Source organism: Euleptes europaea, chromosome 14 (assembly GCF_029931775.1).
Source record: "Euleptes europaea isolate rEulEur1 chromosome 14, rEulEur1.hap1, whole genome shotgun sequence".
Classification (NCBI taxonomy): domain Eukaryota; kingdom Metazoa; phylum Chordata; class Lepidosauria; order Squamata; family Sphaerodactylidae; genus Euleptes; species Euleptes europaea.
Window position 1 is genome coordinate 51,555,498 of NC_079325.1, and position 13,699 is coordinate 51,569,196.

Below are 13,699 nucleotides of genomic sequence, written 5' to 3' on the forward strand. Positions count from 1 at the left end.
TGTTGCAAATTGAGGGCAGTGGCTTCCTTTTTACAGTCAATACATCTCTCGTTGGGTCTTCCTCTTTTCCTGCTGCCTTCCACTTTTCCTAGCACGATTGTCATTTCCAGTGACTCTGGTCTTTTCATATCGTGACCAAAGTACAATAGCCTCAGTTTAGTCATTTTTGCTTCTAGGGTCAGTTCAGGCTTGATTTGATGTATAACCCACTGATATTTTTTTTTTGGCAGTCCACAGTATCTCTACCTTTAAGGAGTCTCAAAGCGGCTTATAATCTCCTTCCTTTCCTCTCCCCGCAACAGACACCTTGCTGAGAGACTTCGGCGAGAACTGTGACTAGCCCAAGGTCACCCAGCAGGCTTCATGTGGAGTGGGGAAACAAACCCAGTTCACCAGATTAGAGTCTGCTGCCCATGTGGTGGAATGGGGAATCAAACCCACTTCTCCAGATTAGTCTGCCACTCTTAAACAATACACCACGCTGGCTCTCAGACAGGCAGCAGCTCTCCAGGGTCTCAGGCTGAGGTCTTTCATATCATCTACTACCAGATCCTTTCAACTGGAGATGCCAGAGATTGAACCGGGGACATTCTGCGTGCCAAGCAGATGCTCTACCACTGAGCTACGCCCCCTCCCATCTCCACAGTAGGAGGGCACAAAATGGCAGCATGGTAACCCCTTCAGAAAGCATAAGTCCTCCGAGGCAACTAAGGCAGGGGAATTTTGGATACCCCCCCACCGCAAGATCTCTTAATTTGACTCTCCTTGGGGAAAAACGGAGCAGCTACTCCCATAGAAGACCTCAGCAGTTCCTCTGAATGCTTACTGGAAATATTTCAGGCCTACTTTATGGAGGTCTTGTAAGGATGACTAAGATATAGAAAAACGAAAGGAAAGCACGATACAAACATCAAGTGCTGGATTTTAGAGAGTAAAATCCAATTTCAGCATTCCTACCTTTATTTTTGGCTCCATTCTTTGCAAGGATTGAATAAGAGGGATCCCATAAGCAAGTGTTTTACCTTTGGAAGAGCAGAGGGAGAATTAAAAAACAACAACTTTGACTTATTTTTTTAAAATGGGAGACTTCAGATTTCAAGTATCCATTCCCATAACTGCATGTGGAGAGGGGCATTTTCCCCACCCACCTGCAATCAGGGGCTTTATGAAGATTATCTGGGGCTGCGTCTGGAGCTTGGAAGGAGGGACAGATACACTGTGCCTTCTGAACCTTTAGTTGATCTCCCTCTCTCTCTTTCCAGAGGAGGGGCTGTGGCTCCGTGGGAAAGAATCTGTTTCGTATGCAGAGGCCCCAGGTTGACCTCAGCCTCTCAAGGCCTTGCTCTGATCAAAATCACAGAAGGTTGCAAGAGACCACAAAGGCCATCCACTCCAACCCCCAGCCATGCAGGATCCCACAATCAAAGCGCTCCCGACAGACGGCCATCCACAAAATCACAAAAATCAAGACTCAGATGGGTCACTAACTGTCAGCAGGGACCATACTGAGCAAGATTAATTCGCCTGACCGCTATGGTCATCTTTGGAGGCCCAGCTTCAGGTGTCCCCACCTTCTGAGATTAGGCGGATGGTAACCCGGAAGAGGGCCTTCTCGGTCACGGCACCAAAGCTCTGGAACTCTCTCTCCAGGGAGATTCATCTGTCCCCTTCTGTTGCTGTCTTCCGCCAGCTAGTTTTGTTTGTTTTGTTTGGCATTTCCTCGATGGTCCCTCCTTCCTAACTAATGTTTTAAATGCTTTTTTATGTTTTGTATGTATTTTAAGTCTTATTTTTTATTGTTTTAATGATGTGTATTTGGAGAGGGTTGATTTTAATGGTTTTAAAATGTAATTTTATCATGTACATTTTAAATTGTTAGCTGCTTTGGTGGCCCTTGTAAGGGTAGAAAATCGGGATACAAATTTCATAAATAAAGAAAGAAAGCCTGACCAGGAAATTTTGTGTTCATATATCTTTCCCCTCAGCCCCAACTAACGCTAGCCTCTGAGCTGAGCAGCCCTTCCCACCTTTCTGCCACTATTAATTCTGGAGAGACATTACAGGCCTGGACTAACTACTTGGCCACCTCAGACAATACTACAGGGTCAGTTTACACACTCAGAAGAACTGAGCAATCTGATTTGACAATCCAGGGTCTGTGGAAAAGTATTAGGTGCCCCTGCCTCTCAGCTGGTTCTGAGACACACCAGCTTCAACCATTTTTATTTTATTTATTAATTCCTCCTCAAGGGGTTCTAGGCAATTTATGCTAACATATGCAATAAATATATTCTGCATTAAAACATCAGACCAGACAAGAAGTAACATAATTCAAAACAACAAGGAGACCAAATTTCAACCCCCTGTATGGGCAGTTAGAGGCGGAGAAGGAGAAAAGTCAGAATAATTGAGAGCTACTCCCGATCTGAGTAGGTCCTACCAGTGCAAAGGCAGCTTTGTATAAGTAATAAGAGTCCCATTTTCTCTCTCTCTCTCTGGTCTTTTATGCAAGGCTGTTTCACTCGCCGTCACCCCTCTGACGACTTCAGGTCTTTGTGCTGATTATGCATGCCGTTTCTGACCATCGGAGGTTGCCTCGCTCTCCCCCTACATTTCCCCATGTTTTGCCCGCGTTTTCAGGGACCTGTTTTAACTCAAATTTGAAAATGCAGACAAAACACGGGGAAAGGCAGGGGGAGAGCAAAGTGGCCTCCGATGGTCGGAAACGGCGTGCATAATCAACAAAGACCCGAAGTCGTCGGAGGGGTGACGGCGAGTGACACAGCCATGCCTAAAAGACCTGTCTTTCTTTTTAAGAACAAGCCCACCTCAGAAAAGGAGACTGTTTCCTCAAGGTGTGAACGGAGCAACACAGGTTTCTAGACACTTAGCTAGTAAGTGGAGGCCCTGCAGTTGTTTCACGCCGAACCGCCCTCCTGCCTCCCCTTCTGTTCTAGCTATCAATCAGAGCAGCCGCGAACTCACCGGAACCAGTCTGCGATCTCACCAGAGCGTCTTTGCCTTGCATCAGCACGGGAATGGTCTGCTTCTGAACACTTCACAGGGTTTGTTCAGTAAAGGAGGGAAAAGGGCAGAAAAAACAAATTCATAAGGAGTCAACTGATTAAGAGCATCCTGGCTAGGGGGCCTGGCGGGCTTTCATGTAGGGCAGGCGATTGACATTTTTAAATCAATCAATCATGAAATGGAAGAGCAGGGAGTTTTCTGCAGTGGCCAGTGGCCATCTTCAAGGCGCTCAATTGGTTTGAGTACCTAGCTTAACCTACTCCAGACGGCAATACATTAGAAATGATGAAGAGGCCCACTGCAAAACACTGCAAAACTCCAAGTTAAAGAAAGGTAAAAGAAGACCTCAAAATGTCAGAGAGACAAAGGTACACAGTACAAGAGGTCAACAACAAGAATTAGCAAAAATTATGTGTAAAATTTATGAAGTGAAATACAAAAAATAATTAAATTTGTGTCACAATATGACCGACAACGCACTTAACAGATAACATTTACCAGCTCTAGGAGCCCAGTTGTTTCTTATTTATAGGGTTGCCAACCTCCAGGTGGTGGCTGGAGATCTCCTGTTGTTATGAATGATCTGCAGCCGATAGAGATCAGTTCACCTGGAACAAATGGCCGCTTTGGCAATTGGACTCTATGGCGTTAAAAGTCCCTCTCCTCTCCAAACCCAGCCCTCCTCAGTCTCCGCCCCAAAAATCTCCAGGTATTTCCAAACCCAGAGCTGGCAACCCTATTTATACTCTGATTCTGCTGGAAAATTTTGGTTTCAATAGATATGGGCCCCATTGACTGAAGAAGAAAACGAAACGGGAACTACCGTTCAGCTGGCATTCCTGCCTTGTGGTTGTAATTTTGCTGCGTGACTCTTAAGAATTAAGACTTTGTTAAGAATGATCACTTATTATGAATGCAGTTTTTGAAGTGTGACACTGTAAACAGTTTTTCCACACATTTGATACTGAGGGACTGAGGAACTGTCTGTCATATCGTGATACAAATTTGTTTTTTGCATTTCACTGTTCATAAATTCTACACAGTTTTTGCTAAACTCTTTGAATTCTTGCTGTTGACCTCTTGCACGGTGTACCTTTGGGCCTCTGTCATTTCGAAACACCTACAGAAACAAAAATCCCTCCGCAAAAGAGAAGAGGTCAAGATGGTCTCCTTGCCTGTGTCAAGGCAAGTTCCACCAATCCCACAAACCTCCCTGGCCTCAAGCTCTCCTCCGCCTCGGAGGCTCCCTCAAGGCTTACTAAGGGCCAGACTGACTACAGCTCAAAGCCTCAACAGCCAAACACACACCTTGGAGTTCTGTCCAATGCAAGAGCTGGAAAGGCTAGCCACACCTCCCTCCACCCTATAAAAAGCCACCGTTCCTGGTACAGGTTGAGTATCCTTATCTGGACTGGTTGGGGCCAAGTGGTCCGTATTTCAGATCTTTCAGTATATTGGAATAGTGTGGATCAATCCAGATATGGGATGTCCGGATAAGGGATACTCTCTACCTGTAGTGCCTTCTAGTGAAATGATGAGCAATCTCCTGCCCTGCTCATGGTGGCACGCACAAGCCAACGCTCCACCCAGCTAATCCATCAGAATTCCAGTGAAATTAGTTGCACCAAATCTCCCAGCAGACACGGAGAAGGCAGACAGCCGCCAACAGCACTACTCTACTCCACTACTGCAGAACATTACTAGTGCAGCTCGACACTCAAGAAACCTCGCTTCCAATGTGAAATTGGAGCATCATGCTCAAAAGAGGTGTCTGGGTCAAGCTTACAGTTCACCCAGAGATTTCTGCTGGAACTATACATGCCCGCTTCCATGCTGATATCTCCATGCTCGTTTTACATATTTCCTTAAACCCCTTAAGGAAGGAGGGCCAAACTTGTATTTGATCCCGATACGCAGAAGAGAATCCTGAATACGTGCATACCACATTTCATTCCAGTATCCCACTGTTCAACAAAGAAGCCGTCTCTGATCCAAAGATATGGAATATCAACCAAAAGCCTTACTTTACTTAATCAGGTTTTGTATATGGGAGAAGACTCACCTGGTCATACTAGACATTCCCAAAACAGATGTTATGGTTGAAACCTGATGGAAAATATGACAGCATTAGACGTACGGGTCTAGAATTATAGGCCGTTTTTGTACCACCGTGGCAGCCTAAAGCACATGACACCCAACAAAAGGGTATCAAAATCATGTTATTGCTAAAAGTAGATACTATAAAAATAGAGAAAATAAACTCCCTGTACTGCGGGAGTTCACTGGGTCCAACAGTATTAGAAAGTTAGCTTTCTAGTTCATTATAAACTGAGATTCTCCAGACGTCGCACCCAGTCCCAAGTTTGGCAGTTGGCCACATGGTACACTAAGAGGAGCTACAGACGTGAAAAGTTAATTTTGTGCTGAGTGCTAGATGCTGTACAGAGCACCAAGAAAGAAAATAACTCACCAAGTGGGGATGGAGGCCAAGCTGATCGAAAGAATCGGAAGTGAAAACTCTTTCCTGCACTTGTTCCACTGAAGTCCTATAAAAGAAGGTAATTTTTTTCTCTCAAAACAACTATTCTGCACTATGCCAAGGAAGGAAGGAAGGTTCTCATTGCATGGAAGTGGCTCTCCAGGGTTTCAGGTGGAGGTCTTTCACATCACCTGCTTGCCTGGTTCCTTTAACTGGAGATACCAGGCACTGAACCTGGGACCTTCTCCATGCCAAGTAGATGTTCTTCCACTGAGCCACAGCCCCTCCCAGATCTTTCTGTCTCTCCTTTGCCGCTGGAGGTTCAGCAGAGCAGATTGCCCCAGAACGCCTTTTTGGTGGCAGTCCTACCATCTCAGGATGCCCTCCTCGGGGAAGCCAGTTTGCTTCCTTTACTGCTCGCTTTTCAAAAAGTAGCAAAACAGTGGCTGTTTACAAAAGGCAGATGAGTCTAGTCTGAGCTGAAGTCTTTCCTCTCTCAGTAACAAAAGTCCAGCAGGAATAATTTTCTGGGGAGATTCCACTTAAGAGTCGTTTTCATTCACTTCTTAATTCTACTTTGGTATTTAACTTCTACACAGGTACTGAATATATTTTTTTAAGTGTTAACCGCTTCGGCAATCCTTGTTTGAAAAGCGGAATATGACTACTATAAATACATAAATACATTCAAGGTAGTTGATTCAATCATAAAGTCCTAATTTGTGTGCTAGCAGTGGGCAAAACACACCCTGGAGGCCACATCTGGGTGACAGGAGCTTTTCATGTGGTTCTCAAGCCACGGAACAATCTTGGCTAGGCCACAGCATAAGGTATCTGGCTGAGGCTCCCCGAAAAGCTGTCATAGTACTGGAAAAGTGAAGAGCCCATGCCTGACTTGGAGTCTTCAAAAGCAGGCGGAGATCCAGATGTGGCCCTCAGGCTGAAAAAACTGCTCACTTTCTCTTGTTCCATCCCTACACTGGCCAACCCCCAACCCCCAATGGTTGCTCACATATCTCAAAATCTGATGTTGGTGACAAAGAAGGATCAGCAGCTGGAAGCTCCAAGCCAAATCCATCCCTCGCGGCTGGGGCGAAGTAGCCCTTCTAGTTGCCTCGGAAGAAGTGAAAAAGGGGAGGGGTGGGGAGGTTGGGAGAGAGCCAGCATGGTGTAGTGGTTAAGAGCAATGGTCTCTGATCTGGAGAACCGGGTTTGATTCCCCGCTCCTCCACATGAGCGGCGGAGGCTAATCTGGTGAACCGGGTTGGCTTCCCCACTCGTACACATGCAGCCAGCTAGGTGAACTTGGGCTACTCACAGCTCTCTTAGAGCTCTCTCAGCCCCACCTACCTCACAGGGTGTCTGTTGTGGGGAGGGGAAGGAGATTGTAAGCCGGTTTGATTCTTCCTTAAGTGGTAAAGAATGTCGGCATATAAAAACCAACTCTTCTTCTAGTTAACAGCTAGAGCATGTGTCCCCAACATGGTGTCTGTGGGTGCGATGGCACCCACCGACACCTTTTCTGGCACTGCCAAGTGCTTTAGAAAGTAAGCAGGCCCAGCGAAGTTTTTGCCCAGCAAAGTTTCTGACTGACCACTGGAGATCTGATTGGCTGTGCAGATTTTTAAAAACACTGATTTGGCACCAGCTGCCACCACAGCTGACAGATCATCACTGTGTGTCTGAAGGTAAGCTGCGGCAGCCATTTTCTGGTTTGTTCCCCCTCTTGTGGCAGCCATTTGGGGCTGAGCCCACCACACCGTGTCAGAATTCCAAAGGTGACTGCAGGCTCAAAAAGGTTGGGGACCACTGAGCTAGAGTAATAAAGGGACATTCTGTAACCCATGGGAGAGGCCCACCCTGAACTTCTGCACCTGTTTCAAAAAGGGATTTGAGCCTGGCTGCTTTCATACAGCTGAGTCCCACAATACCTCTGAAGGTCTGGGATTTCAGGGTTGTTTCTGAAGAGAGAGGAAGTCTTCACCAACGGCCTGCCGCTGCTCACATTGCTGACTTTCCCCTCAGTCAAGGCCTTCTTAGGAGGAGGCTTTGGTGGGCCCGCTCCCTTGATGCCCCTTGAAGGGTCCGTCGCCCGTTTCTTGGCTTGGGGCGAAGACAAGCGTGACTTCCGCTTTGCGGGCGTGCCTTCCTCCGGCCACTGCGATCTTCTTTTCAGCTGCTGGAGATGTTTAGAAGCAGAAGAGAAGAGAGAAAGAACAGATTCAGTGACATACACGTCTGCCTGAAACTAAGGCCCCTTTCAGATTACCGTTCTAAACTGGATGTTATCCGTTGTTGGCCCGATTCCGGGTAAAGCAATACAGGGATAGGCATTTAATACACCTCATTTCAGTCAGCCTGTGAGCTGTCTCTAAAGAGATCTGAATTGCTCTGACCATTTCAAACAGTACTCCCCCCTCCCCCCCCCCCGGCCTTTTTAAAGCAGTGCTTTCTTTTTCGGTGGGAGGGGCTGTGTCTCAGTGGTAGAGCATCTGCTTGGCATCTTTATTCATAACTCAGTGGTTCTCATTCACTATCCTCAAGGGAAAGCAGCTGTAAGGGGATTCCTGTCCAGAACCACCTGGTCTCCATCTGCACAGACCCCCACCAAGGCCCAGCAACACCCCCCCCCCCTCACCCATTGCAATGGGGGATGCAACTTAAGGACTTTCCTTCATTTGCTGTTTGCTCCAAAGTACACTGCTACCCTCTGTGCTCCTGAGGTTCTGCTAGACGTTCTTGGGCTGGCTCCTTAACTCCAGTACAGGAGGGACTCTGGCCGACACAGAACCATGGCCCTTCCCAGCGGGCTGTGGTTCTCCTGATCTCTCCCAGAGGGTGTTCTCCTGATCTCTGCTTGCCGTCTTGGTACTCAGAACAGCTTTCTTTTCAATGCTCCTCTGACTCAGGAGAGGGAAAGGCTCCTTTTAAGCAAGATCATCCCAACTTGGCAACCACATGAACACACACATAAAGTTGCTTTCTACTGAGTCTATCAAAGTCAGGATTGTCTACGCTGACTGGCAGTGGCTCTCTCAAGGTCTCAGGGAGAGGTATTTCACATTCACTGCCACCTGATTCTTTTAACTAGAGATGCTGGAGGGATTGATCAGGCACTGAACCAGGTACCTTTTGCATGTCAAGGAGACCTTCTACCACGGAGCCACTGTCCCCACTTTTCTCACGATGGGACTCACATGAGGACCTCAACGGCGTGATAGTTATCAAAATTAAATCAGAGCAACAGATACCCTGCTCAACTCTTCATCACGTAACATGCCACGGACTATACCACATGTGATAAAAGACACCAATAGGTCTTTAATGTGTCTTTAATGGTAGTTTGATTCTCAGGAATTAGCTGCTGAAGCTTTTCACGGTAGCTACAAATCAATTTTCTGCTGAAGGCACAGGAGCATGGGCCAACTCAAAAGCTGGCAACCCTAAACAACACTCAGCGACACCCAAATCAGGATAAAAGGCCTGCCCTGGTTTCCAAAGCTTCTTGAACGAGGAATCCAAAAGGAGCTCAAGTTTGCCCCCCAAAGTCAAACTGAGGTGGTTCCTGCTGATATGGTAAACAGGGGTTTGTGGGGGGGAGAGAGAGACCCGAGATCATTATCAAGAAAAACAGTTTATTCCAGCTGGTCACCCAGTCACTCTAGCAAGCAAAATAACTGGGCCCCGATTATACTGGGGCGCACACTTTTAACCAAAATTGATGCCTTGAGAGGACGTGTCAACTTTCCATGCCTATCAGGTTGTTTACAAAGACTGGAGCCTCTAGAGCTCAGGCAGTTATTTCCAGTTCCAGTTCTTGTTATTGTTCACAGTAACTTTCCCCTGACTGAGACAGCAAGGTAGACTTCCCCTGACTATGGAAGATCCACTGATTTAGCAATTTGCAATAATCTCTTTTCCTTTCTGTAAATGTATTGAAATGTATTAGGACAGCAAGGGAATAGCTTGTTGCTGGGCAGGATATCTCTGTGTGTCTATGTCTGTAGTAATTGGGGCAACAGTCACGGAGGGTTACGGTAAACCATAACAAGAACTGGGTGAAACTGTTACTTTACTGCCGCCTCTATGTCTGTAGTGCTTATCAGCTTTACCCTGAATGTTGACGGGTTGTCATATCTTGAAGTTGGATAAATATCTCTCCCTCAGTACAATCGGGACTCAGAGATTTCTGCCCATTAGGGCCTCTGGGTCGCAGCTGCCAGAATAAACTGTTTTCTTGAAATAACGATTCGGGTCTCTCTCCCCCTCGAACCCCCGTTTACCACAACACTACTAACTTAGCACACACACACACACACACACACAGATAGCTAGTATCCAGGCAGACATTCTTCCCCTGGTAACTCAACACAGGGCGAAAACGAATGGTCGCTTTATCCTCCTTTAATCCCTGTTTTAGCCAGGATCGAACGCACATTAGACAAAACGCATGCGTTTGATCCTGGCTGAATCCTGGCTGAAACAGGGATTAAAGGAGGATAAAACGACCGTGCGTTTTCGCCCACACACACCTAGAGTTATCCCACCCAGCAACAAGCTAACCCCTTGCTGTCCTAATACATTTTCAATACATTTACAGAAAGGAAAAGAGGTTATTACAAACTTATTAAATCAGAATATTGTCGAAGGCTTTCACGGTCAGAGTTCATTGGTTCTAGTAGGTTATCCGGGCTGTGTGACCGTGGTCTTGGGATTTTCTTTCTTGACGTTTCGCCAGCAGCTGTGGCCGGCACCTTCAGAGGAGTAACACTGAAGGACAGTGTCTCTCAGTGTCAAGTGTGTAGGAAGAGTAATATACACTGTCCTTCAGTGTTACTCCTCTGAAGATGCCGGTCACAGCTGCTGGCGAAACGTCAGGAAAGAAAATACCAAGACCACGGTTATTAAATCAGCCTGCTTAAATGGATCTTCCATATTCAGGGGAAATCTATCTGGCTGTCACACTGCTCTTAAAAACCCCAATGACCTCCCCTCCCCCCCCAAGACCTTTTCTCCCTCTCGGCTGCAACAACGATACCTGCTTTCCCTTGCCCCGCTGAGCCTCTGCGGATCTCCTTGGCCCCGCGGAGCCGGGGGGAGGCGAAGAGCTCACGTGGATCAGCAGCCCTTCGTCGGCAAGCATGGCCGGCTTCCGAGGGAGCTTCTCCAAAAGCGAAAGTAACCCTCCTTGGGGGGCGGGGGGGGGCGGGGGGGTCCGCACGGAGGGTCCCGAGAAACGAGCCCCCAACTCCGCGTGGGCCGGCCCCGAGCAGGCGCTCCACCAGCACCCACGTGCGAGCGTGGCAGTGGAAGGACCCCAGACAAAGGTGTCTAAGCAGATGCCTGACACACATTGTTGTGGTAAACGGCGGTTGGGGGCGGGGGGGGGGGGAGAGAGAGAGACCCGAACCGTTATTTCAAGAAAACCGTTTATTTGCAACTGCTGACTCAGAGGCCCTAACGGGCAGAAATCTCTGAGTCCCGATTACACTGGGGAAGAGAGATTGATCCAGATTCAAGTTATGCCTCTCTGATTGCAAATGAAGCCGCAGACCTGTTAAAGAGTTGAAAATTAAGAAATATTATTAAAACTCCAAACTCAGAGGGCCTCTGGAGAAATAGGTTTAGAAGTTAGAAACAGACAGAAAAGAATTTAAGAAGAGAGAACTATACAGTGTTGTTTGTTTGTTCCAAGGTTGGCCAACAGGCAAAGGCGTCTGAATGTCTGAGAATCATTAGGGAGTAAAAGATTAGATGAAATACCAGGTGTTAAAACAATGAACTGTACTCAAGTTTCTTTAACCAATCAGGACTATTGCTGCTTTATGATTCACCAATCAAATGTCTGTATCATTAAAACCAATGTTATTCTAATTTGTATGGATCGTCCCCTAGACCTCTGAGCCCAGTGAAAAGCTATGATGTAATATGTGTAGTTAAAATATTGTAATGAGCTAATTAAGAGGTTATATAAGTCTGAACACAGTTGTATCTGGAGCTCCATCTCCATCTTGAAAAGCCTCTGAAGGGCAGAGTCTGGAGACTCAAATAGCTATTTGAAATAATAAATCTGATTCTTCCAAAGCTGGCTTTGAGTCTTTGTGTTTGAAAATCTAACTCCTAAAGTCTGCTATTACACATTACAGACAGAAAGGCGACTCAGGACAGTTGCAGTTTCATCCAGTTTCTCCTATCATTGTTTCTCGTTCACTCTGACACTCCGTGACATTTCACCCACGGCCTTCACACACAGTTGTCCTGCCCAGCAACAGACTTCCCTTGCTATCTCAATACATTTACAGAAAGGGGAAAAGGTTATCACAAACTACTAAGCCAAAATACTTAAGTGGATCCTCCACATTCAGAGAAAGTCTACCTTGCTGTCTCAACATGAAGCAGCCTTACACAGAAATCAGACCCTTGAGCCATCAAAATCAGAATGGTCTTCTCATTTAACAGCATTGCCAACTTTGGGTTGGGGAATTCCCTGGGGATTTGGGGGCAGGGTTTGGGGAGGGGTCTCAGTGGGACAGAAAGCCATAAGCCTTCCAAAGCAGCCCTTTTCCTCAGGGGAATCGATGGCTGTCATCTGGAGAACAGCTCAGGATGGGTAGCCGTGTTAGTCTGATGATATGCCTGTCTTATTGTATCAATACCCAATAACAATAAAACAGTAGGAGGTTGAAGATTCAAAGCAGTTTGTTTTATTGGCCAATACACAAAACGCCTGGTGAAAATTGCCCAAAGCACAATCAAAGGATTGCAAGCACAAATATAGACTTCGATAATGGGTGGTTACAGAGGCGTAATACACACGTAAGGACCCAAATGCCCAATACTCGGGACCCCCAAATTAGCATAACCTATTACAGAATTGAAGGCGGTTACAGAGAAAGTGATGATCTCATGTTCACTAATGAACAAGAAGACCCTACAGTGTCAGGTGGTGCTCTGTTTGATCCTAAGTTACTGCCTTCTTATCTTGGACCTTGATTTCTGCCAAGGCTCTAACGACAGAGGTTCCTAGCTGGTTCTTATCTGTGGAAAACCAGCTTATGAGAGCATACTAAGATCGTCTACAGCTTCTCTAATTAACTTCTAACTAGAGGGTAAAACGTGGCCTCTTTAGGTTTGAGGCCTGCTAACATCTATAGGTGCTTGGTGTGACTTTATAATAGATGCCAACTCTTATCTGCTGAGTCTGGCATGTTTATAAGTGCAGATATAATTTATTGAATATATTTCAAATCAAAGAATACATTTCCCATAGCATATAATGATTTCAGGCATTTCACTGTCACTAGCAGTAGAAAAGAACAGGAGTCCAGGAGCACCTTAAAGATGAACACAATTTCTGGCCGGGCAGGAGCTTTCTGAAGAAGTGAGCTGTGGCTCACGAAAGCTCCTACCCGGGTAGGAGCTTTCGTGAGCCACAGCTCACTTCTTCAGAAAGCTCCTGCCCGGCCAGAAATTGTGTTCGTCTTTAAGGTGCTCCTGGACTCCTGCTCTTTTCTACTGCTGGAGAACAGCTGTAATTCTGGGAGATCTCCAGACCCTACCTGGAAGTAGGCCACCCTATCTCAGACTAGCAGTGGTTCTCCAGCGCAGGTTTGCCATATCCCTCCTAGTGATGGAAAGTGCCAGCACTGCTAAGTTATGGTGACCACGTAGGGATTTCAAGGCAAGGGATGTTCGGAGGTGGTTTGCCACTGCCTGCCTCCGCATGGGCTGAGAGAGTTCAGAGAGAACTGTGACTGGCCCAAGGTCACCCAGCAGGCTTCATGTGGCGGAGTGGGAAATCGAATCCAGTTCTCCAGATTAGAGTCCGCATCTCTTAACCACTACACCACGCTGGCTCTCATCACCTCCTATCAGATCCTTAACTGGAGGTGTCAGGAATTGAACCTGGGGCCTTCTGCATGATGAGCAGATGCTCTTTCACTGAGCCACAGCTCCTCCCCAAAAATGTTGCCTTTCAACCTTCATGCCATATTAAATCAAGAAGGTAACTAATCTAAAGCATCGGTTGCACCACCACTTCCCCGCTCCCATGGTTGCTAACCCGGAGAAAGGACTTGGAATGGTCTGGAGAGAATAAGCAATGTAATAGGATTGTGATTGCAGAAATATGTGTGTTTTCAGCTCCCAAAGTGGCTTAATGTCAGAACATTTTTTAAAAATGTAAAGATCATT

At 46.6% G+C, this 13,699-nt stretch overlaps 1 protein-coding gene across 1 annotated transcript in view; it reads right to left on the minus strand.

Moving 5' to 3' along the window:
* The window catches only part of DDX31 (DEAD-box helicase 31), a 77,913-nt gene extending 67,264 nt beyond the window's left edge, over positions 1-10,649 (minus strand). The window contains exons 1-6 of the mRNA XM_056860164.1: positions 10,545-10,649; positions 7,438-7,685; positions 5,498-5,573; positions 5,090-5,133; positions 2,986-3,056; positions 958-1,022 (exon numbers count right to left, since the gene is read on the minus strand). Coding sequence (XP_056716142.1) covers positions 958-1,022; positions 2,986-3,056; positions 5,090-5,133; positions 5,498-5,573; positions 7,438-7,685; positions 10,545-10,649 — 609 coding nt within the window. The remainder of the gene's footprint in view (positions 1-957; positions 1,023-2,985; positions 3,057-5,089; positions 5,134-5,497; positions 5,574-7,437; positions 7,686-10,544) is intronic.
* Positions 10,650-13,699: the final 3,050 nt, after the last annotated feature.